A 22980-nucleotide genomic window follows, 5' to 3' on the forward strand; every position below is an offset into this window, starting at 1 on the left:
GCTTCTCCCCGACCCCAATTACCAACCCAACTAATTACCTGCCCCCCTCCTCAGGTGATCCGCACCGACACCTTCAAGCACCTTCGCCACCTGGAGATCCTCCAGCTCAGCCGCAACCTGGTGCGCAAGGTGGAGGTGGGCGCCTTCAACGGGCTGCCCAACCTCAACACGCTGGAGCTCTTCGACAACCGCCTGACCACGGTGCCCACGCAGGCCTTCGAGTACCTGTCCAAGCTCCGCGAGCTCTGGCTGAGGAACAACCCCATCGAGAGCATCCCCAGCTACGCCTTCAACCGCGTGCCCTCGCTGCGCCGCCTCGACCTGGGCGAGCTCAAGCGCCTCGAGTACATCTCCGAGGCCGCCTTCGAGGGCTTGGTCAACCTGCGCTACCTCAACCTGGGCACGTGTTGTCTTCTGTGTCGAGAGTTCTGTTATGATAGTGCAAGGATTTTGTGTGGCCAGAGCTGCCCCAGTTTCCAAAGCCCTGATCTTTGAGGTGTTTTACACTGATTTTAACAAACGCCGGTAGCTGTGATTGAGATGTTTTGACAGTAGTTTGGTACTTGAACCCTGTTTCCCCAAATCCATGGGGTAAAATAGTTTAGTTCCAAATCCATGGGTCATCCCGAATCCATGGGGTTATATGGTCAAATCTGGTTTCCCCGAATCCATGGGGTAAAATAGTTTAGTCCCAAATCCATGGGTCAATAGAGTTTAGTCCCGAATCCTTTTTCTCCCGAATCATGTCGGGGTCACCATTCGTTCTCTTCTGTATCAAGAGTTCTGTTATGATAGTGCAAGGATTTTGTGTGGCCAGAGCTTTTCCCAGTTTCCAAAGCCCTGATCTTTGAGGTGTTTTACACTGATTTTAACAAACGCCGGTAGCTGTGATTGAGATGTTTTGCCAATAGTTTGGTACTCAAATCCGGTTTCCCGAATCCACGGGGTTATGTGGTCAAATCCGATTTCCCCGAATCCACGGGGTAAAATAGTTCAGTCCCAAATCCACGGGTCAATCGAGTTTAGTCCCAAATCCATGGGTCATCCCAAATCCACGGGGCAATTGAGTTTAGTCCTGAATCCTTTTTCTCCCAAATCGCGTTGGGGTCACCATTCGTTCTCTTCTATATCAAGAGTTCTGTTCTCATCATAGTGCAAGGATTTCGTGTGGCCAGGGCTTTTCCCAGTTTACAAAGCCCTGATCTTTGAGGTGTTTTACACTGATTTTAACAAACACCGGTAGCTGTGATTGAGATGTTTTGCCAATAGTTTGGTACTCAAATCCTGTTTCCCCAAATCCATGGGGTAAAATAGTTTAGTCCCAAATCATGGGTCATCCCGAATCCATGGGGTTATATGGTCAAATCTGATTTCCTCAAATCCATGGGGTAAAATAGTTTAGTCCCAAATCCACGGGGCAATTGAATTTAGTTCCAAATCCTTTTTCTCCTGAATCGCGTCGGGGTCACCAATTGTTCTCTTCTGTATCAAGAGTTCTGTTCTCATGATAGTGCAAGGATTTTGTGTGGCCAGAGCTGCCCCAGTTTCCAAAGCCCTGATCTCTGAGGTCTTTTACACTGATTTTAACAAACGCCGGTAGCTGTGGTTGAGATGTTTTGCCAATAGTTTGGTACTCGAATCCTGTTTCCCCAAATCCATGGGGTTATATGGTAAAATCTGGTTTCCCTGAATCCACGGGGTAAAATAGTTTCATCCCAAATCCACGGGTCAGTAGAGTTTAGTCCCGAATCCTTTTTCTCCCGAATCGCGTCGAGATCACCATTTGTTGTTTTCTGTATCAAGAGTTCTGTTCTCATGATAGTGCAAGGATTTCGTGTGGCCAGAGCTTTTCCCAGTTTACAAAGCCCTGATCTTTGAGGTCTTTTACACTGATTTTAACAAACACTGGTAGCTGGGATTGAGATGTTTTGCCAATAGTTTGGTACTCGAATCCTGTTTCCCCGAATCCACGGGGTTATGTGGTCAAATCCGGTTTCCCCGAATCCAAGGGGTAAAATAGTTTCATCCCAAATCCACGGGTCATCCCAAATCCACAGGGTAAAATAATTTAGTCCCAAATCCACAGGTCATCCCAAATCCACGGGTCAATGGAGTTTAGTCCTGAATCCTTTTTCTCCCGAATCACGTCGGGGTCACCATTGGTTACCATATTTATCAAGAGTTCCGTTATCATTGTGGTGCAAGGATTATCTTTAGGGGATGAGATTCCATCCTGTACCACCTTCATTTACCCATCCTGTCCCCCCCCTACAGGCATGTGCAACCTCAAGGAGATCCCCAACCTGACGGCGCTGGTGAGGCTGGAGGAGCTGGAGCTGTCGGGGAATCGCCTTGGCCGGGTGAGGCCGGGCTCCTTCCAAGGCTTGGGCAGCCTGAGGAAGCTGTGGCTGATGCACGCGCGGGTGGCGGCGGTGGAGCGCAACGCCTTCGACGACCTGAAGGCCCTGGAGGAGTTGAACCTGGCTCACAACGACCTGGCCTCGCTGCCCCACGACCTCTTCGCGCCGCTGCACCGGCTGGAGCGCGTGCACCTGCACCACAACCCCTGGCGCTGCGACTGCGACGTGCTGTGGCTCAGCTGGTGGCTGCGCGAGACCGTGCCCAGCAACACCAGCTGCTGCGCCCGCTGCCACGCGCCGCCGGCGCTGCGCGGCCGCTACCTGGGCGAGCTGGAGCCCGGCCACTTCACCTGCTACGCGCCGGTCATCGTGGAGCCGCCGGCCGACCTCAACGTCACCGAGGGCATGGCGGCCGAGCTCAAGTGCCGCACGGGCACGGCCATGACCTCGGTCAACTGGCTGACGCCCAACGGGACGCTGATGACGCACGGCTCGTACCGCGTGCGGATCTCGGTGCTGCACGACGGGACGCTCAACTTCACCAACGTCACCGTGCAGGACACCGGCCAGTACACCTGCATGGTCACCAACGCCGCCGGCAACACCACGGCCACCGCCACGCTCAACGTCTCGGCCGCCGACGCCGCCGCGGCCGCCGCGGCCGCAGCGGCGGCCACCGGTTACACCTACTTCACCACGGTCACCGTGGAGACCACCGAGGGCGCCGGCGGCGACGACCAAGCCCCCCAAACCCCCGCGGCGCCCACGGCGGCCGGTTGGGAACCGGCCGGCGCCTCCACGGCCGCCCCGGCCACGCGCGCCACCGGCAAACCCTTCACCGTGCCCATCACGGCGGCGGCGGCCGGCGCGGCGGCCGGGGGAGGTCTCCAAGATTTGGACGACGTCTTGAAGACCACCAAGATCATCATCGGTTGCTTCGTGGCCATCACCTTCATGGCCGCCGTCATGCTGGTGGCCTTCTACAAGCTCCGCAAGCAGCACCAGCGCCACAAGCACCGCGGCGGCCCCGCGCGCGCCGTGGAGATCGTCAACGTCGAGGACGAGCTGGCCGGAGGTCCCGCCGGCGGCGGCGGAGGCGGCGGCGGCCCCGGCGGCGGCGGCGGCGGGACGGGTGGGGACAACCGGCTGGCGTTGCCGGCGTTGGAGAGGGAGCACCTGGACAGGTACGCGGCGTTGGCCGCCCACTACGGGGGCCCGGCGGCGGCGCTGGGCTGCGGGAAGACGCCGCTGCTCAACTCGGTGCACGAGCCGCTGCTCTTCAAGAGCCCCTCCAAGGAGAACGTGCAGGAGACGCAGATCTGAGATTTTTTGGGGGAGGGGTTTGGAATGAACCCCACCCACCCCCCCCCCCGCAAGAAACCCTTGACCTACCCCCAAACTCCCCCCCCCCCCCGAAAAAAAATCCAGCCGGGGAAAAAACAAAACAAACAAAAAATTTTGGGGGGAGAAAAGGGGAAAAAAATAAAAAACAAAATGGGGGAGACTTTGGGGGGATGGAGGTGGAGGAATGGGGGAGGTGGTGAGGAAATGGGGGGAAAGAACCCCAAAATGTGGGGGAAAGTTTTAAAAAATGTGTGGAAAAACTGGCGGGAAGGAGGGGGGGAAACCCCAAAAATATTGGGGGAAAACTCTGAAAAATGTGTGGGAAAAAGGGGAAAAAACCCAAAAATATTGGGGGGAAAACTCCTAAAAATGTGTGGGAAAAAAGGGGAAAAAAAACCCCAAAAAGCGGGGTGGGGGAAATCCTAAAAAATGTGCTGAAAAACTGCTGGAAAGGAAGGGGGAAACCCCCAAAAAAGTGAGGGAGAGACAGCGGAAAAAATGTGGGGGAAACTCCGAAAAATTGGGGGAGACTCTGACAAAAAAAATTGGGGGAGACTCCTAAAAAATGTGGAGGAAAATCGCCAAAAATGGGGTGGAAAGTCCTAAAAAAATGTGTGGATAAAAGGGGGAAAAAAAACCCCAAAAATGTGGGGGGAAACCCCTAAAAAATGGGGGAGAGACTCTGGAGGAATTGGGGAGAGACTTCTGGAAAATTCGTTTTTAAAAAGTGGGGGGAAATGTCCAAAAAATGTGGGGGAGGTGGTGAGAAAATGGGGGGAAATCCCTCAAAAATCTGGGGGAAATTCCTAAAAATTGTGGGGAAAACTCCTGGAAAGGAGGGGGAAAAAAACCCTAAAAATGTGGGAAAAAAACCCAAAAAATGTGAGGGGAAACTCAAAAAAAAATTGGGGGAGATGGCAGAAAAAGTGGGGGAGACTTGAAAAGATGTGGGGAAAAAAAAGGTGAAAAAATTTGGGGGAGACTCCTAAAAAGGGGGAGAAAAATCCCCCCAAAAATGTGGGGGAGACTCCTAAAAATGGGGGGAAATTATTAAAAAAAAAAAAAGGAAGGGGGAGACTGGGAAAAAATGGGGGGAAAATCCTAAAAATGAGGAGGAAAATCCTCAGAAAATGTGGGGAAAAAACTAAAAAATTGGTGGGAGAAACTCGTAAAAATATGGGGGAAACTCCTAAAAAATGGGGAGGAAAATCCTAAAAATGATCAAGGAAAAATCTCCAGAAAATGTGGAAGAAACTCCTAAAAAATTGGGAGAAAACCCCCAAAAATTGGGGGGAAGATCCTGAAAAATGTGGGGGTTAAAACACAAAAAAAATGGGAGAAAAATCCCCAAAAATTGTGAGGGAAACCCCAAAGTTGCGGAGAAGAATCCCCCAAAAATTGTGATGGAAAGGCCAAAAAATGTGGAGAAAAATCCCCCAAAATTTTGGTGAAACCCCCAAAAAATGTGGAGAAAAATCCCCCAAAATGTGAAGGAAACCCTGAAAAAATGGGGAAAAAAACCCCCAAAAATGTGAAGGAAACCCTGAAAAAATGGGGGGAAAAACTCCCCAAAAATGGGAAAAACCCCCCAAAATTATGGAGGAACCCTTAAAAATGTGGTGGAACCCCCCCAAAAAATTCAGAGGAACCCCCAAAAATTTAAGGGACCCCCCCGGACCTGCGGAAGTGAAGGAAAACCCCAAAAAACTTGGGGACCCCCCCCACCCTAAATCGGTGTTGGATGAGATGGAAAACCCCAAAAATGGGGTAGAGACCCCCCCCAAAAAAATATGGGGGACCCCCCCCCAAAATCCCAAATCTCGAACTTTGGACTTGGAGATGAAGACCCCTAAAAATGGGGGGGGGGAACCCCCCAAAAATGGGGGTTGGACCCCCCAAAACCACGGACCTGGAGCTGGACCCCCCCCCAAAAAAAACATTTGGGGTGCGGGACCCCCCCCTCACCTGCGGAACTGAAGAGGAGCCCCCCAAAAATAGGGGGGGGGGGTGCGACCCCCCCCTTCCCCAAAAACCACGGACTTGGAGCTGACCCCGCCCCCCCCAAAAAATTTGGGGTTCGGGACCCCCCCCCCTCTGCGGACTCGGTGTTGAAACCCCCCCAAAAATAGGGGGGAGGATGTGGGGAGCCCCCCCCCTAAAAATAAGATGGGACCCCCCCCCCAAAAATTGGGGGTTTGGGACCCCCCCCCCTAAAATTAAGGTTTGGATGCGCCCAAAATGGAGGAAAAAATGGGGGGGACACCCCTAAAATGAGGGAAACCCCCCCAAAAAAAAAAATTGGGGGGTGGGGACCCCCCAAATCCCCTCCCCCCCCCCCAATTCGAAAAACGCCCCCAGCCCCAAATTTGGACCCCAAAGCCTCCAAAAATTGGCCCCAAAAATCCCAAAATTGGCCCCCAAAACCCCCAAATTTCACCCCAAAAAAAACCGGGGGGGACCCCCCAAAATAAATGGGGGTGGGGGAGGGGGACCGGAAGTGAAAAAGGAAAAGGGGGGGGGGGAAAGAGGGGAGGGGTCGGGGTGGGGGTGGGGCCGGGGTGGGGGAGGGGCCGGGGGGGGAATTTTTTAATTCGCCGCGGCCGAAAAGAAGCGAAAATTTCCTACTTTAATAAAAACCCCGCGCGTGTTTCCAACGGCGCCGGGCACCGGGAGGGAGGGAGGGAGGGAGGGAGGGGCTAAAGCCGGGCCTGGGCCGGGCTTAGGGCTTAGGCTGGGCCTGGGGTGGGTTTGAGGGGGGTTTGGGGTGGGTTTGGGGTGGGTTTGGGGTGGGTTTGAGGTGGGTTTGAGATGGGTTTGGGGTGGGTTTGAGGGGTTTAGGGGGTTTCGGGTGGGTTTGGGAGGGTTTTGGGAGGTTTTGGGAGGTTTAGGGTGGGCTTGGGGTGGGTTTGAAGGGATTTGGGGTGGGTTTAGGGGGTTTTGGGGTGGATTTGGGATGGGTTTGAGGGGTTTAGGGGGGTTTGGGGTGGGTTTGGGAGGGGGTTTGGGGTGGGTTTAGGGTGGGTTTGAGGGGTTTGAGGGGTTTTGGGGTGGGTTTGGGGTGGGTTTGGGGTGGTTTGAGGGGTTTTGGGGTGGGTTTAGAGGGTTTGGGGTGGGTTAGGATGGGTTTTGGAAGGTTTAGGTTGGGTTTGGGCTGGGTTTAGGGTGGTTATGAACGGCTCAGGATGGGTTTGGGAGGTTTAGGATGGGTTTAGGGTGGGTTTGAGGGGTTTTGGGGTGGGTTTGGGTGGGCTTGGGGTGGGTTTGAAGGGATTTAGGATGGGTTAGGGTGGGTTTTGGGGTGGGTTTAGGGGGTTTTGGGGTGGGTTTTAGGGTGGGTTTGAGGGGTTTTGGGGTGGGTTTGGGGTGGGTTTGAAGGGATTTGGGATGGGTTTAGGGGGTTTTGGGATGGGTTTGAGGGGGTTTGAGGGGTTTTGGGGTGGGTTTGGGATGGGTTTGGGGTGGGTTTTAGGGTGGGTTTGAGGTGGGTTTGGGGTGGGTTTGAAGTGATTTAGGATGGGTTAGAGTGGGTTTTGGGGTGGGTTTGGGGTGGGTTTGAGGGGTTTTGGGGTGGGTTTGGGTGGGCTTGGGGGTGGGTTAGGATGGGTTTGGGGTGGGTTTAGGGTGGGTTTTGGGGTGGGTTTAGGGGGTTTTGGGGTGGATTTGGGAGGGGGTTTGGGGTGGGTTTAGGGGGATTTAGGATGGGTTTAGGGTAGGTTTTGGGGTGGGTTTAGGGGGTTTTGGGGTGGGTATGGGGTGGGTTTGGGAAGGGGTTTGGGCTGGGGTTTGGGGTGGGTTTAGGGGGGTTTTGGGGTGGATTTAGGGTGGGGTTTGAGGGGTTTAGGGGGGTTTGGGGTGGGTTTGGGGTGGGTTAGGATGGGTTTAGACCGGGTTAGGATGCGTTGGAGAGGTTTTGGGAGATTTAGGATGGGTTTGGGGTGGGTTTGAGGGGTTTTGGGGTGGGTTTAGAGGGTTTGGGGTGGGTTAGGATGGGTTTTTGGAAGGTTTAGGTTGGGTTTGGGCTTGGTTTAGGGTGGTTATGAACGGCTCAGGATGGGTTTGGGAGGTTTAGGATGGGTTTAAAGGGGTTTTGGGGTGGGTTTAGGATGGGTTTAGGGGGTTTTGGGGTGGGTTTGGGATGGGTTTGGGGTGGGTTTGAAGGGATTTAGGGTGGGTTTAGGGGTTTCGGGGTGGGTTTGGGAGGGGCTTTGGGGTGGGTTAGGATGGGTTTAGACTGGGTTAGGATGGGTTTGGGCTGGGTTAAGAAAGGTTTGGGAGGTTTTGGGAGATTTAGGAGGGGTTTGGGGTGGGGTTGGGAGGTGTAGGATGCATTTGGGGTGGTTTAGGGTGGGTTAGGTTGGGTTTAGGCTGGGTTTGGGCTGGGTTTGGAGGTTTAGGATGGGTTTAGACCGGGTTAGGAAGGGTTTGGGAGGTTTTGGGAGGTTTAGGAGGGGTTTGGGGTGGGTTAGGAAGGGTTTGGGGTGGGTTTGAGGGGGGTTTAGGGGGTTTGAGCAGGGCTTGGGGTGGTTTTGGGATGGTTTTAGGGGATTTGGGGTTGGTTTGGGAGGTTTAGGGTGGGTTAGGATGGGTTTGGGGTGGCTTCAGTTGGGTTTAGGGGATTTGGGGTTGGTTCGGTAGGTTTGGGATGGGTTTAGGGGCTTTTGGGCTGGGTTTAGGGGCTTTGGGGTGGTTTGGGATGGGTTTGGGAGGTTTTGGGTGGTTTAGGATGGGTTTAGGGTGGGTTTAGGGTGGGTTTTAGGGATTTTGGGTGATTTTGGAACATTTCAGATGCGGGATTAGGGTGGTACCAGGGCTGATTTGGGGTGGGGGGATCAGAGAGGTTGGGGTGGGTTTTGGGTGATTTTTAGGGTGATTTTGGGGGTGATTTTTGGGTGATTTTGGGGGTGATTTTTGGGTGATTTTGGGGTGGTTTTGGGAGTGATTTTGGGGGTGATTTTTGGGTGGGTTTGGGGGTGGTTTTGGGAGTGATTTTGGGGGTGGTTTTTGGGTGATTTTGGGGGTGGTTTTGGTGGGTTTGGGATGTGAATGACCCTGGACCAGGACGTCCCTTGCTGTGATTGAGAACACTCCAGAAATGCCTCAAAACCACCCCAAAAATACCCCAGAACACCCCCAAACACCCCAAAATTACCCCAAAACCACCCCAAACCTCACCCAAAATGACATCAAAAAACTGCTTCAAAAATACCCCAAACCCACTTCTAAAAATACCCCCAAAGCCTCAAAAATACCCTAAAACCATCCCAAAATACCCCAAAACCTCACCCAAAATTGCATCGAAAAACTGCTTGAAAAATACCCCAAAATCACCTCTGCAAATGCCCAAAAACCCCAAAACTCTCACCAAAATCTGTCCAAAATTCCCCAAAATCCACCCACAAAACCCTCAAAATACCCAAAAACCGCTCAAAAATATCCTAAAAATACCCCAAAAACTCAATAAAAGCGCCCAAAACATCCTAAAAACACCCGAAAACCTCAAAATACCCCCAAATACCCCAGAATCACAAAAAAAATCCCAAAATCACCCAAAAATCCCCAAAATACCCCAAAACCTCCCCAAAACCCCCAAACAATCGAAAAAATACCCAAAACCCAGCCAAAAATACCCCAAAAATCAGCCCAAAATACCCCAAAACCACCACCCCCCCCAAAAAAACCCAAGTAGCCCCAAAATCCCCTAAAAAACCCTCAAAAATGCCCCAAAATCGCCCCAAAAATGCCCCAAACCCCCCAGGTCCCGAGGGGGGTGTACGCCCTCCCCGCTGTTCCCGTTGCCATGGGAACAACGCGATTGCCATGGGAACAGCGCGGGGGGAGGGGAGGAGGGCACAGCGCGGTTGCCATGACGACGGCGGCGCGGGGGGAGGCGGCGCGTTCGTGGGATCAGCGCGGGAGTTTCCATGGTAACGGGAACAGCGGCGCGGAGGGAGGGGCGAATATTAGGGAACGGCGGTTGCCATGGGAACGGGAACAGCGCGGAGAGCGGGAATCGCGACCCCCTCCGGGAAAATGGGAATGGGGAGGGGGAGACCCCAAAAATGAGACCCCCCCCCACCCAAAATTTGGGGACCTCTCCCCAAAAAAGGGACCCTGGGGTGCGACCCACACGGCTCCCAAAAATTAGGGACCCCCAAGCCCCAAAATTTGGGGTCCCAAGGGCGCGATCCCCTACAAATTGGGGAGCCCTCACCCCACAAAAGGGAACCCTTCAAATTCAGGGTCCAAAGAGCGCGACCCCCCCCCCCAAAAAAATTGGGGGTCCACCCCAAAATTTGGGAGTCCCAGTAGTGCGACCCCCTCCAAGAATTTGGCATCTCCCAAAACGGAACCCCTGAAAAATGGGAACCCCTTAAAAATTTGGGGTTTCAAGGGCGCGGACCCCCCCCCCAAAAAAATGGAATCGCCCAAAAACTGGGGACCCCCTCCTCAAATTTGGGGTTCCAAAGGTGCGATCCCCCCTAAGAAAAATGGAACCTCCCAAAATTTGGGGTTCCCCATCCGAAATTTGGGGTCCTAAAGAGGCCACAGCCCCCTCAAAAAATGGAATCGCCCAAAATTGGGGTTTCCCCCCATCCCCAATTGGCTCCAAGCCCCGCCCCCAAATAGCCCTGGCCCCGCCCCCAAACCAGACCCCGTCCTCAAAAGGTCCAAACCACGCCCACAAATGGGCTCAGTCCATGCCCCCACTGCTCTGCAGGCCCCGCCCATAAACGGCCTCAGGCCCCGCCCCTTGGCCTCAGGCCCCGCCCCCACCCGGAAGTGCCCCCGCGGGGGGAGGGGGGAGGGACGGGGGGGGGCAAAGGGCACAGGAGGGGGAGGGGAGCGGCCGCTAATTAGTGAGTGCGGGTTAATTAGGGCGGTTTGGGGTTAATTAGTGGGGTTTGGGGCTTAATTAGGGGGGTTTGGGGCTTCATTGGGGAATTTACGGGTTAATTAAGGGGGTTGAGAGTTAATTAGGGGGGTTTCGGGGATAATTAAGGCGTAATTAGGGGTGGTTTGGGTTAATTAAAGGAATTTGGGGGTTAATTAGAGGAGGTTTGAGGGCTAATTAGTGTTGATTGTGGGTTAAGTAGTGTTAATTGGTGTTAATTAGAGCTATTTAAGTGTTAATTGGGGGTTAAGTAATGTCAATTAGGGGTTAATTTATGCTAATTAGGGGTTAATTCATGTTAGTTAGGGATTGATTAATTGTTATTTGAGGGTTAATTAATGTTAATTAGCATTAATTGGCGTTAATCGGTGCTAATTGGGGATTAATTCGTGTTGATTTGTGTAAATTAAGGGTTAATAAGGGTTAAATAGGGGTTAATTAATGTTAATTAGGGTTACCCTTGAGTTAATTAGCATTCATTAGAGTTAATTGGGGTTAATTAGGGGTTAAATGGTGTTAATTTTGGGTTAATTAGGGATTAATTAGGGGTTAAATTGTATTAATTTGGGTCAGTTAGGGTTAATCAGAGTTAATTAAGCGCATTCGAGTTGAAATCGTGATAATTGGGGTTAATTGGGGTTAATTAGCGTTAATTGGCCCCCAGGCCATGGAGGAGCAGCCGCGGACTCGGCGCGTTGGGATCCTGGGATACGGAAACCTCGGTACTGGGATAAACTGGGATAAACTGGGAGGGACTGGGAGGGACTGGGAGGGACTGGGATAAACCGGAATAAACTGGGAACCAAACTGGGGATACTGGGATGGACTGGGATAAACTGGGAATGGACTGGGATGGACTGGGAGGGACTGGGATAAACTGGGAGGGACTGGGAGGAACTGGGAGGGACTGGGATGGACTGGGATACAGAGAGCTCGGTACTGGGGTAAACTGGGATTAACTGGGATAGACTGGGACATACTGGGATGGACTGGGAGGGACTGGTTATACTGGGATATGCTGGTTTATACTGGGATGTACTGGGATATACTAGTTTGTGCTGGGTTATACTGGGTTGTACTGGTTTATACTGGGACACGTAGGGCTCAGTACTGGGATAAACTGGGGGTACTGGTCCATACTGGGTTATACTGGGAGGTGCTGGTTTACACTGGTTTGTACTGGGGTATACTGGGTTATACTGGGATACGGAGAGCTCAGTACTGGGACACTGGGAAGGACTGGGACAAACTGGGACAGACTGGGAGGGGACACTGAGGACATTGAGAGGGGACACTGGGAGGGGACACTGGGAGGGACTGGAGGAGACACTGAGGGGACACTGGGAGGGAACTGGGATGGACTGGGAGGGACTGGGAGGGGACACTGGGGGGACACTGGGAGGGACTGTGACAAACTGGGACAGACTGGGACAGACTGGGAGGGGACACTGGGGACACTGGGAGGGGACACTGGGGACATTTGGGGACACTGGGAGGGAACTGGGATGGACTGGGAGGGACTGGAAGGGGACACTGGGAACACTGAGGGGACATTGTGGGGACAGACTGGGACAAACTGGGACAGACTGGGAGGGGACATTGAGGACATTGAGAGGGGACACTGGGGAGACACTGGGAGGGACTGGGACAAACTGGGACAGACTGGGACAGACTGGGAGGGGACACTGGGGATATTTGGGGACACTGGGAGGGACTGGGACAAACTGGGACAAACTGGGACAGACTGGGAGGCGACACTGGGGACACTGGGAGGGACACTGGGGACATTTGGGGACACTGGGAGGGAACTGGGATGAACTGGGAGGGACTGGGAAGCGACACTGGGGACATGGGGAGGGGACACTGGGGACATTTGGGGACATTGAGAGGGGACACTGGGAGGGACTGGGAAGCGACCCTGGGGACACTGAGGGGACATTGTGGGGACAGACTGGGATAAACTGGGACAGACTGGGAGGGGACACTGGGAGGTGACAGAGGGGAGGTGACACAGGTGACAGGGGGGAGGTGACAGGGCTGTCCCAATGTCCCCAAGGCCGTTCCTGGTGTCACAGGGGGAGGTGACAGGGGGGGGGTGACAGGCTGTCCCTTGTGGGCAGTCCCTGCTGTCCCAGGGGGAGGTGACAGGGAGGTGACAGAGCTGTCCCTGATGTCCCCGATGTCCCCAGGGCCATTCCTGGTGTCCCAGGGGGAGGTGACAGGGAGGTGACACTGCTGTCCCCTGGTGTGGCAGCTGCTGTCCCGCTCTCCGTCCGTCGGTCTGTCCCTGTCCCTGTGTTACAGGGGGAGGTGACAGCAGGTGACAACAGGTGACAGGGCTGTCCCGGGGCTGTCCCCGGGCTGTCCCCGGGAGGTGACGGTGACAATCCCCGCTGTCCCCAGGGCAGTTCCTGGTGTCGCAGCTGCTGTCCCGCGGTCCGGCCGTCGGTCTGTCCCTCGCCTTTGTCTGGGCTCGCCGCTGGGAGGCGCTGGAGGCGCTGCCGCCCCCTCTGCGCCTGCGCGACCTGCGGGACCTGCCCGGCACGTGAGGGACCCCAAAACGGGCCGAATTCACCCCAAAAATGTCCCCAGAAATGGCCCGAATTCGACCCAAAAAATGTCCTCAAAAATGGCCTGAATTCGACCCAAAATGTCCCTAAAAATGGCCTGAATTTGACCCAAAAATGTCCTGAATTCGACCCAAAAATGTCCCTAAAAATGGCCTGAATTCACCCCAAAAATGTCCTCAGAAATGGCCTGAATTCGACCCAAAAATGTCCTGAATTCGACCCAAAATGTCCCCAAAATGGCCCGAATTCGACCCAAAAATGTCCCCAAAAATGGCCCAAATTCGACCCAAAATGGCCCTAATTCGACCCAAAAATGTCCTCAAAAATGGCCCGAATTCGACCCAAAAATGTCCCCAAAATGGCCTGAATTCGACCCAAAAATGTCCCCAAAATGGCCCGAATTCGACCCAAAAATGACCCCAAAAATGGCCCTAATTCGACCCAAAAATGTCCTCAAAAATGGCCCTAATTCGACCCAAAAATGTCCTCAAAAATGGCCCGAATTTGACCCAAAAATGTCCCCAAAATCATCCCAAATTCACCCCCAAAACCCACTGAGATTCACTCCAAAATCTCCCCAAAATGTCCCAAATTCACCCCAAAAATGTCCCAAGTCTATCCCCAAAATATCCCAAATTTACCCCAGAAGTGTCCCCAAAATGTCCTGAATTCACCCCAGAAACGTCCCCAAAAATGTCCCGAATTCACCCCAAAGATGCCCCAAAAATGTCCCAAATTCACCCCAAAATATCCTGAATTGAAATATCCCAAACCGCCCGGATTCACCCCAAAATGTCCAAAACAGCCCCAAAATACCCAATGTCCCTAAATGTCCCCAATCCCCTCAAATGTCCCCATTGTCCTCAACGGCCCCGATGTCCCCAATGTCCCCTCAATGTCCCAAATGTCCCCAAACCCCCACAATGTCCCCATCCCCCACAATGTCCCCATTGTCCCAATGTCCCCAATGTCCCCAAATCCCCCAAATGTCCCCAACCCCTCCAATGTCCCCAATGTCCCCGCTGATGTCCCCACCGGTGTCCCCAGGGGGGTGGACCTGTGGTGGAGGTGGCACACCCGTGTGTGACACAGGAGCACGGCGAGGACATCCTGGGACACGCCGACCTCATGGTGACACCGTGGGGACACCGCGGACATGGCCCCAATGTCCCCAAACCCCTCCCTAATGTCCTTGATGTCCCCAAACCCCCCCAATGTCCCCAATGTCCCCAAACCCCCACCAATGTCCCAAATGTCCCCAAATCCCCTCAATGTCCCAAATGTCCCCAATATCCACAATGTCCCCAATGTCCCCATTCCGCCCATTGCTCCTGATGTCCCCATTGTCCCCACTGACCCCAATGTCCCCAATGTCCCCAATCCCACGATGTCCCCGATATCCCCAACCCCTCCCATGTCCTCAATGTCCCCATTGACCCCAACGTCCCCCTGTCCCCAAGGCCCCCAATATCTCCAATACCCCCAATGTCCCCACAATGTCCCCAATGTCCCCAATCCCCCCATTGCCCCCAATTCCCCCATTGTCCCAATGTCCCCACTGACCTCAATGTCCCCAACGTCCCCACTGATCCCAATCCCCCCAATGTCCCCATTACCTCCATTGATCCCCATGTCCCCGATGTCCCCATTGCCCCCAATCCCCTCAATGTCCCCAATCCCCCACTGACCCCAATGTCCCTATTCCCCCCATTGTCCCCAATGTCCCAAAGTCCCCATTATCCCCATTCCCCCCAATGTCCCCATTCCCCCCATTGCCCCCAATGTCCCCATTCCCCCCATTGTCCCCAATGTCCCAAAGTCCCCATTATCCCCATTCCCCCCAATGTCCCCATTCTCCCCATTGTCCCCAATGTCCCCATTCCCCCCCAATGTCCCCATTCCCCCCATTGTCCCCAATGTCCCAAAGTCCCCATTATCCCCATTCCCCCCATTGTCCCCAATGTCCCAAAGTCCCCATTATCCCCATTCCCCCCAATGTCCCCATTCTCCCCATTGTCCCCAATGTCCCCATTCCCCCCATTGTCCCCAATGTCCCAAAGTCCCCATTATCCCCATTCCCCCCAATGTCCCCATTCCCCCCATTGCCCCCAATGTCCCCATTGTCCCCAATGTCCCCATTCCCCCCATTGTCCCCAATGTCCCCATTCCCCCCAATGTCCCCATTCCCCCCATTGCCCCCAATGTCCCCATTGTCCCCAATGTCCCCATTCTCCCCATTGTCCCCAATGTCCCCATTCCCCCCATTCCCCCCAATGTCCCCATTCCCCCCAATGCCCCCATTCTCCCCAATGTCCCCAATGTCCCCATTCCCCCCATTGTCCCCAATGTCCCAAAGTCCTCATTGTCCCCAATGTCCCCAATGTCCCCAATGTCCCCAGCTGGGGTCCCCCACGGCGCTGGCGGACGCTGACACCGAGGGGCGGCTGCGGGCGGCGGCGGCGCGCGGGGGCCACACCCTGTACGTCCCCCGGGGGGCGCTGTGGGGCTGCGAGGACATCGCCAGGATGGACAGCGCGGGGACACTGCAGGTGACACTGATGGGGACATTGGGGACATTGGGGATACTGGGGACATTGGGGACATCGCCAGGATGGACAGCGCGGGGACACTGCAGGTGACACCGATGGGGACATTGGGGATAATGGAGGGAATGGGAGTAATGGGGACTTTGGGGACAATGGGGTTAATGGGGTTAATGGGGGTATTGGGGACATTGGGACATTGGGGACAATGGGGACATTGGGGTTAATGGGGACAATGGGGCCAGGATGGACAGCGCAGGGACACTGCAGGTGACAGTGATGGGGACACTGGGGACACTTCGGGTCCCCTGGTCATGTCCCCTGGCTGTCCTCTGGCTGTCACCTGCTGTCCCCAGGCCCTGAAGGTGACAATGACAGTGACAATGACAATGTCCCTGTGCCCCCAGAGGTGACAATGACAATGACAATGACAATGTCCCTGTGTCCCCCGCAGGCCCTGAAGGTGACAATGACGAAGGCCCCGGGCAGTTTCCGTCCCCAGGGCTGGCTGTCCCCGCGGGTGGCAGCCGCGGTGGCCTCAGGGACAAGGACAGTGCTGTACGAGGGTCCCCTGAGGCCACTCTGTCCCCTTGTCCCCAACAACGTCAACACCATGGCGGCCGCCGCAGGGTGGCAGCGCCGCGCCTGGGCTTCGACGGCGTCACCGCCTGCCTGGTGGCTGACCCCAGGTGGGTGACACCTGTGTCACCTGCTGTGTCACCTGTGTGGCACCTGTGTGTCACCTCCTGTGTCACCTGTGGCGCCTCTGTGCTGTGTGTGTCACCTCATGTGGCACCTCCTGTGTCACCCCTGTCCCCTCAGCGCCCCCTCATTGTCCCTCCAGTGCCACCCCAGTGTCCCCTCCCTGTCCCCTTACTGTCACCCTCAGTGTCCCCAATGTCCCCTCAGTGTCCCCAATGTCCCCTCAGTGTCCCCGACTGTCACATCATCGATGTCGAGGTCACGGCCGTCCCCGAGCACGGCCGCTCCCTGACCGTCACCAGCACCCGCCGCAACCCTGCCGAGCCCGGCCACGTCACCGGCAGCGCCACCCGCCACAGCTTCTGGAGCAGCGTGCAGGGTTTGTCACCTGTGTCACCTGTGCCAGCTCCGGTGTCACCTGTGCCACCCCCTCAGTGTCACCGGTGCCACCTCAGGGCCGCTCACTCTGTCCCCTCCCCGCAGCTTGCACCGGACACGGCGGCTGCGTGAAGCTCTGCTGAGGAGGAACGACGGAAAAACCCGCGGGGACGATTTGGGGACAATTTGGGGACAATTTTGGGACAATAAAAACCTGGCAAGGCCTGGCCGTGCTGGCGCCCTTCTTGTAATGGCAGCGAGGGGAAGACGCGATCTGATTGGTGGGAAAACCGCCCGGAAGGAAGAGTTCTCACCGATGATTGGTTAACGCTGCGGTGCAAAGCATCACGGGAGCAAGGTCAAAGCTTTGATTGGTCAGCGTTCTGGCGGGAGGACGCTGGCGCGTTCTGATTGGTCAGCGCGTCGCAAAGCACGACGGGATTTGTAGTTCGCGGCCCTGAAGGGGCAGAGGCCGCTATGGCCCCGGAGGACGCGCGGGGTGAGGAGGGGGCGGCCGGGGCTGGATTTTGGGGGGTCCTGAGGGGTCCTGGGGGGTCTTGGGGAGGGCAGGAAGCGCTCGCGGGGGGTTTTTGGGGGATCCAGAGGGGACTTGGGGCCAAGGGAGGCGGAGGCCGCGCTGAGGGCCCGTGAGGGTGGAAGGGCTGGGGAGGCCTGGGGGGGTTTGCGGGGTTCCGGGGGGATTTTGGTGGGATTTGAGGGGGGGTCAGGGTGGCCTGGGGGTTTTGGGGGTGCCAGGAACTTTTGGGGGGGATTTGGAGGGTCCTGGAAGGGGTTTTGGGGGGGGGGTCTCAGGCGTCTGGGGAGGATTTTGGGGAGTCCTGGGGGGAATTTGAGGGTGTCAGGAATTTGGGGAGGGGTCTTGGGAGGTATTTGGGGGGTTCTAGGGGTCTCTGGGAGGGATTTTGAGGGAATTTTAGGGGGTCCCGAGGGGATTTTGGGGGGATTTGAAGGAATTAAGGGGTGCCAGGAATTTGGGGAGGGGTGTCAGGGTGATTTGAGGGAATTTTGAGGGGAATTTGAGGGGAATTTGGGGAGGGGGTCTCGGGGTTATTTGGGGGATTTTTGGGGGGAATTTGTGGAGGGATCTCGGGGAGATTTGAAGGGAATTTGGGGAGGGGTCTCAGGGGTAATTTAAGGGAATTTTGAGGAGGGGGTCTCCCCGAATTTGGGGAAATTTTGGCGGGAATTTGGGGAGGGGTCTCGGGGTTATTTGGGGGAATTTTTGGGGAATTTGGGGAGGGGATTTGGGGGAGTTTTGGGCTGAATTTGACAAAATTTTTGGCAGAATTTGGGGAGGGGTCTCGGGGGGGATTTGAAGGGAATTTGGGGAGGGGTCTCAGGGGTAATTTAAGGGAATTTTGAGGAGGGGGTCTCCCCGAATTCGAGTCTGGGGTCTCACGGTTCCCATACTCTCATTTCTCCCCGCAGCCCCCCAGGCCTCCCCCTCCCCTCTCCTGGATTTGGGGGGGGTCCTGGGGGAGGCCGATCTCCCCGATTTGGGGAAGGGGCTGCCCGGATTTGGGTCTGGGGTCCCGGGGGTGCCGTACCACGAGCGGCAGCGCCGGCAGCTCTGCGCCCTGCACGCCCTCAACAACCTCCTGCAGCGGCCCTGGCTCAGCCAGGCCTCGGCCGACCGCATCTGCCAGCGGTGAGACCCCAGACCCAATTCGGGAGAGGGCCGGGAGGGCTCTCTGGGAGGTTTCCTGAATTTGGGGAGGGGTCTCGTGAAGGTTTGGGGGCTTTGGGATGGGGTTTTGGGGGGGTTCAGGGGAGTTCTTGAATTTGGGGAAGAGTCTCAGGGGGATTCCTGAATTTGGGGAGGGGTCTCAGGGGTTTCTGAATTTGGGGAGGGCTCTCAGGGAGGTTTCCTGAATTTGGGGAGGGGTCTCGTGAAGGTTTGGGGGCTTTGGGATGGGGTTTTGGAGGCGTTCAGGAGAGTTCTTGAATTTGGGGAGGGGTCTCAAAGGGGTTTCTGAATTTGGGGAGGGGTCTCAGGGGAGTTCCTGAATTTGGGGAGGGGTCTCAGGGAGGTTTCCTGAATTTGGGGAGGGGTCTCGTGAGGGTTTGGGGGCTTTGGGATGGGGTTTTGGAGGGGTTCAGGGGAGTTCTTGAATTTGGGGAGGGGTCTCAGGGGAGTTCCTGAATTTGGGGAGGGGTCTCAGAGGGGTTTCTGAATTTGGGGAGGGGTCTCAGGTCCCCTGGGAGGGTCCTAGAAGGGTTTCCTTAATTTGGGGAGGGGTCTCAGGGGGATTTTAGGGTGGTGGGAGGGGGTTAGGGGCTGATTTTAGGGTGATGGGAGGAGCTCTTGAATTTGGGGAGGGGTCTCGGGTCCCCTGGAGGGGTTCCTAGAAGGGTTTTCTGAATTTGGGGAGGGGTCTTGGTGAGGTTTGGGGGCTTTGGGAGGGGATTTGGGGCTGGATTTAGGGTGGTGGGAAGGGATTCTGAATTTGGGGAGGGGTCTCAGGGAGGTTTCTAAATTTGGGGAGGGGTCTCGGGTGGGATTTCCCATATTTGGGGAGGGGTTTCTCCTGTTGAAAATGACGTCATCACTTTGCGGGTTCCCCCAATTGGGTCTGGGGTCTCTGGGGGTGTCTGGGTTAATTTGGGGAGGGGTCTCACCTTGAAGCCCCCCCCAGGTTGGCCCCAAATTCGCGGCCCAACCCCCACCGGAGCCTCCTGGGCCTGGGCAATTATGACGTCAACGTGGTGATGGCGGCGCTGGGAATGCTGGGATTGGCCGCGGTCTGGTGGGACAAGCGGCGGTGAGGCCCCGCCCCAAATTCCCCGAGACCCCGCCCCAAATTCGCTGAGACCCCGCCCCAAATTCGCCGAGACCCCGCCCCAAATTCGCTGAGACCCCGCCCCAAATTCCCTGAGAGCCCACCCCAAATTCCCTGAGACCCCTCCCTGAATTCCCCGAGACCCCGCCCCAAATTCGCCGGGACCCCTCCCCAAATTCCATGACCCCGCCCCAAATTCCCTGAGACCCCGCCCCAAATTCCCTGAGATCCTGCCCCAAATTCGCTGAGACCCCGCCCCAAATTCCCTGAGGCCCCGCCCCAAATTCCCCGAGACGCCTCCCCAAATTCCCCAAGACCCCAGACCCAAATTCCCCGAGACCCCGCCCCAAATTGCCTGAGGCCCCGCCCCAAATTCCCTGAGACCCCACCCCAAATTCCCTGAGACCCCGCCCCAAATTCCCTGAGACCCCGCCCCAAATTCCGGACCCTTCCTGAGACCCCAGACCCAAATTTGGGACTCCCCAAACTCAGTTTGAGATCTCTCCTTTCTCTTGGGGTGTATTGGAATAAAAAGCAGTGAGACCCCTCCCCAAATTCGGGACACACCCCTGAGACCTCAGACCCAAATTCTGGACCCTTCCCACGACCCCAGACCCAAATTTGGGCCCTCCCTGAGACCCCAGACCCAAATTTGGGACTCCCTCAAACTCAGTTTGGGACCTCTCAAATTTTTTCTTTCTCCGAGGGGGTTTTGGGATAAAAGGCGGTGAGACCCCTCCCCAGATTCCAGACAGACCCTCGAGACCCCAGACCCAAATTCTGGACCCCTCCCAGGACCCCAGACCCAAATTTGGGACCTCCCTGAGACCCCAGCCCCAATTTGAGGCCCCTCAACCCCAATTTGGGACCTCTCAGATCTCCCATTTGTCCTGGGGTATTTTGGGAAATGCAATGGTGAGACCCCTCCCCAAATTCGGGACACACCCTCGAGACCCCAGACCCGAATTCCAGACCCTTCCCATGACCCCAGACCCAAATTTGGTCCCTCCCTGAGCCCCCAGACCCAGTTGGTTCCCCCTTCCCCCCTCCACCTTTACCCTTCCCCATCTCCCACCACCCCCTTTAATTCCCTCCCCATTAATTACCCCCCTTAATTAATGAATTAATTAATTAACCCTCATCATTCCCAGCCCCTTGGAGCGCCTGTGCCTGTCCCACGTGCTCGGCTTCCTGCTCAATGTCCCCTCCAGGGTGGCCTTGGGGACATTGGCCCTGCCCCTGTCCCGTCCCCACTGGGTCTGCGTGAGGCCCTTTGGGGACACCTTCTACAACCTGGACTCCAAACTGGCCACGCCCACCCCCATCGGGGCGGAGCCACAGCTCAGGTGACACCTGGGGACACCCTGGGGACATTGGGGTGGCATGTGGGGACACCTTGGGGACATTAAGGTGGCATCTGGGGACATTGGGGTGGCATTTGGGGGCACTTTGGGGGCACTTTGGATGGCATCTGGGGACACCTGGAGACACCTGGGGACACCTGAGTGGCATCTGGGGACACCTTGGGACACCTGGATGGCATTTAGGGACACCTGGTTGTCACGTGGCTGTCACCCCATTGTCACCTGGTTGTCCCCTTATTGTCACCTGTTTCTCACCTGTCTGCCCCCTCATTCTCACCCATTTGTCCTCTGTTTGTCACCTGGCTCCCACCTGTTTGTCACCTCATTGTCACCTTGCTGTCACCTTGTTCTCTTCTCATTGTCACCTCGTTCCCACCTGTTTGTCCCCTCATTGTCCCCTGTTTCTCACCTGTTTGTCCCCCGTTTCTCTCCTGTTTTTCCCCCGTTTGTCACCTCATTCTCACCTGGTTCTCACCTGTTTGTCCCCTCACTGTCCCCTGTTTCTCACCTGTTTCTCACCTGTCTGTCCCCTGTTTCTCACCTGTCTGTCCCCCGTTTGTCCCCTCATTGTTCCCTGTTTCTCACTTGTTCTTCCCCTCATTGTCCTCTGTTTCTCACCTGTCTGTCCCCTGTTTGTCCCTTCATTGTCCCCTGTTTCTCGCCTGTTTGTCCCGTTTCTCACCTGTTCGTCCCCTCATTGTCCTCTGTTTCTCACCTCTTTGTCCCCTGTTTCTCACCTGTCTGTCCCCCGTTTGTCCCCTCATTGTTCCCTGTTTCTCACCTGTCTGTTCCCTGTTTCTCACCTGTTTGTCCCCTCACTGTCCCCTGTTTCTCACCTGTTCGTCCCCTCATTGTCCCCTTTTTCTCACCTGTCTGTCCCCTGTTTCTCACCTGTCTGTCCCCTGTTTGTCCCCAGGGAGTTCCTGCAGGCAGTGCTGGCCCAGGCTCCCTCTGAGCTGTTCCTGGTGGTGTCGCGGGACGTGGAGGAGGCGGGGACCTGGCTGAGCCCCGAGTGACACCTGAGGGACACCTGAGGGACACCTGAAGGCACCTGGGGACACTTGGATGGCACCTGAGTGTCACTTGGATGTCACCTGGTGACACTTGGGTGGCACTTGGGGGCACCTGGGGATACCTGGGTGGCACCTGGTGACACCTGAGTGCACCTGGAGACACCTGGGAGTCACCTGGGTGGCACCTGGGGGCATCTGGGGACACTTGGGTGGCACCTGGGGACACCTGGGCACCTCTGTGGCATCAAATCCCTCCCAAAAAGGATTAAAAGCGATCGGTGGCAGCTCCGTGTCTGTGAGGTTGGACCAAAATCCCCAAATTTCACCCCAAAATCCCCGAATTTCACCCTAAAATCCCCAAATTTAACCCCAAAATTCCCGAATTTCTCCCCAAAATTCCCGATTTTCTCCCCTCATGGCCAGGGGCGGGAAGCCCGGGATGAGGGCGTCACCAAGCCTCAGACTCGCGCTCTGATTGGCTCTCTGCTTTGATTGACAGCAGCATTCATCCCGCGCAGCCAATCAGCGCGCGGCGTGGGGTTTGGAGGGTGTCGGAAACGCGCGGCTCTAAAATCTACGAATTTCACCCCCAAAAATCCCCAAATTCCTGCCCAAAATCCCGAAAATTCTCCCAAATTTCACTCAAAACCACCAAATCCCTGAATTTATCACCCCAAAATGGCCAAATTGCAGCCCAAATCTGTGAATTTCACCTCAAAATCCCCAAATTTCACCCAAATCTTCAAATTCCACCTCAAACCCCCCAAGATCTCGAAGTTTCCCCCAAAATCTTCAAATTCCAGCTCAAAATCCCCAAGTTTCACACCAAATCCATTAATTTTGCCAAAAATCCCAAATTTTTGCCCCCATACCCCCTAATTCCAGTCAAAATCCCCAATTTTCACCCTAAAATTTCCAAATTTCGCCCCGAAATTCGCCCAAAAATCCCCGAATTTAACCCCAAAATCCCCGAATTTTTCCCCAAAATCCCCAAATTTCACTCCGAAATTCCC

General features: G+C 55.6%; 3 protein-coding genes across 6 annotated transcripts in view; all 3 read left to right on the forward strand.

The window, feature by feature from the left end:
• Positions 1-3769, forward strand: part of LOC143696662 (leucine-rich repeat-containing protein 4B-like) — a 23198-nt gene extending 19429 nt beyond the window's left edge. Inside the window, exons 9-10 of the mRNA XM_077193245.1 lie at positions 5-400; positions 2275-3769. Coding sequence (XP_077049360.1) covers positions 5-400; positions 2275-3683 — 1805 coding nt within the window. The 3' untranslated portion in view covers positions 3684-3769. The remainder of the gene's footprint in view (positions 1-4; positions 401-2274) is intronic.
• Positions 3770-10531: 6762 nt separating this feature from the next.
• On the forward strand, positions 10532-16986 carry ASPDH (aspartate dehydrogenase domain containing). Its single transcript, XM_054654159.2, is given in 10 exon segments — positions 10532-10561; positions 11261-11318; positions 13000-13141; positions 14214-14221; positions 14224-14297; positions 15566-15715; positions 16164-16337; positions 16340-16398; positions 16639-16790; positions 16895-16986. Coding segments are annotated over 9 exon segments (852 nt in total). The 5' UTR covers positions 10532-10561; positions 11261-11263; the 3' UTR covers positions 16933-16986.
• Positions 16987-17136: 150 nt separating this feature from the next.
• Positions 17137-22251, forward strand: JOSD2 (Josephin domain containing 2). 4 transcript variants are annotated; one of them, XR_013179715.1, is made up of 6 exons: positions 17137-17288; positions 18239-18458; positions 19447-19572; positions 20742-20936; positions 21871-22048; positions 22142-22251. XR_013179715.1 is itself a non-coding variant. In XM_054654160.2 (5 exons), the coding sequence occupies exons 1-5, from the start codon at positions 17267-17269 to the stop codon at positions 21968-21970; spliced, it is 663 nt and encodes a 220-aa protein (XP_054510135.2). In that variant the 5' UTR covers positions 17137-17266; the 3' UTR covers positions 21971-22251. The 4 variants fall into 4 exon arrangements, 2 of the variants coding, with proteins under 2 accessions (XP_054510135.2, XP_054510136.2); XR_013179714.1 differs by having other exon boundaries at positions 21871-22026; positions 22090-22251; XM_054654160.2 differs by having other exon boundaries at positions 21871-22251.
• The last annotated feature ends 729 nt before the right edge of the window (positions 22252-22980 follow it).

The sequence above is a fragment of the Agelaius phoeniceus genome, chromosome 37, assembly GCF_051311805.1.
Source record: "Agelaius phoeniceus isolate bAgePho1 chromosome 37, bAgePho1.hap1, whole genome shotgun sequence".
In the NCBI taxonomy this organism is placed as follows: domain Eukaryota; kingdom Metazoa; phylum Chordata; class Aves; order Passeriformes; family Icteridae; genus Agelaius; species Agelaius phoeniceus.

Excerpts from the sequence above, each read along its gene's own strand:
- JOSD2 (XM_054654160.2), top strand. The coding sequence starts at position 17,267 with ATGGCCCCGGAGGACGCGCGGG. Across the intron at positions 17,289-18,238 it reads GGCCCCGGAGGACGCGCGGG|CCCCCCAGGCCTCCCCCTCC; the intron begins GTGAGGAGGGGG and ends TTCTCCCCGCAG. Across the intron at positions 18,459-19,446 it reads GCCGACCGCATCTGCCAGCG|GTTGGCCCCAAATTCGCGGC; the intron begins GTGAGACCCCAG and ends AGCCCCCCCCAG.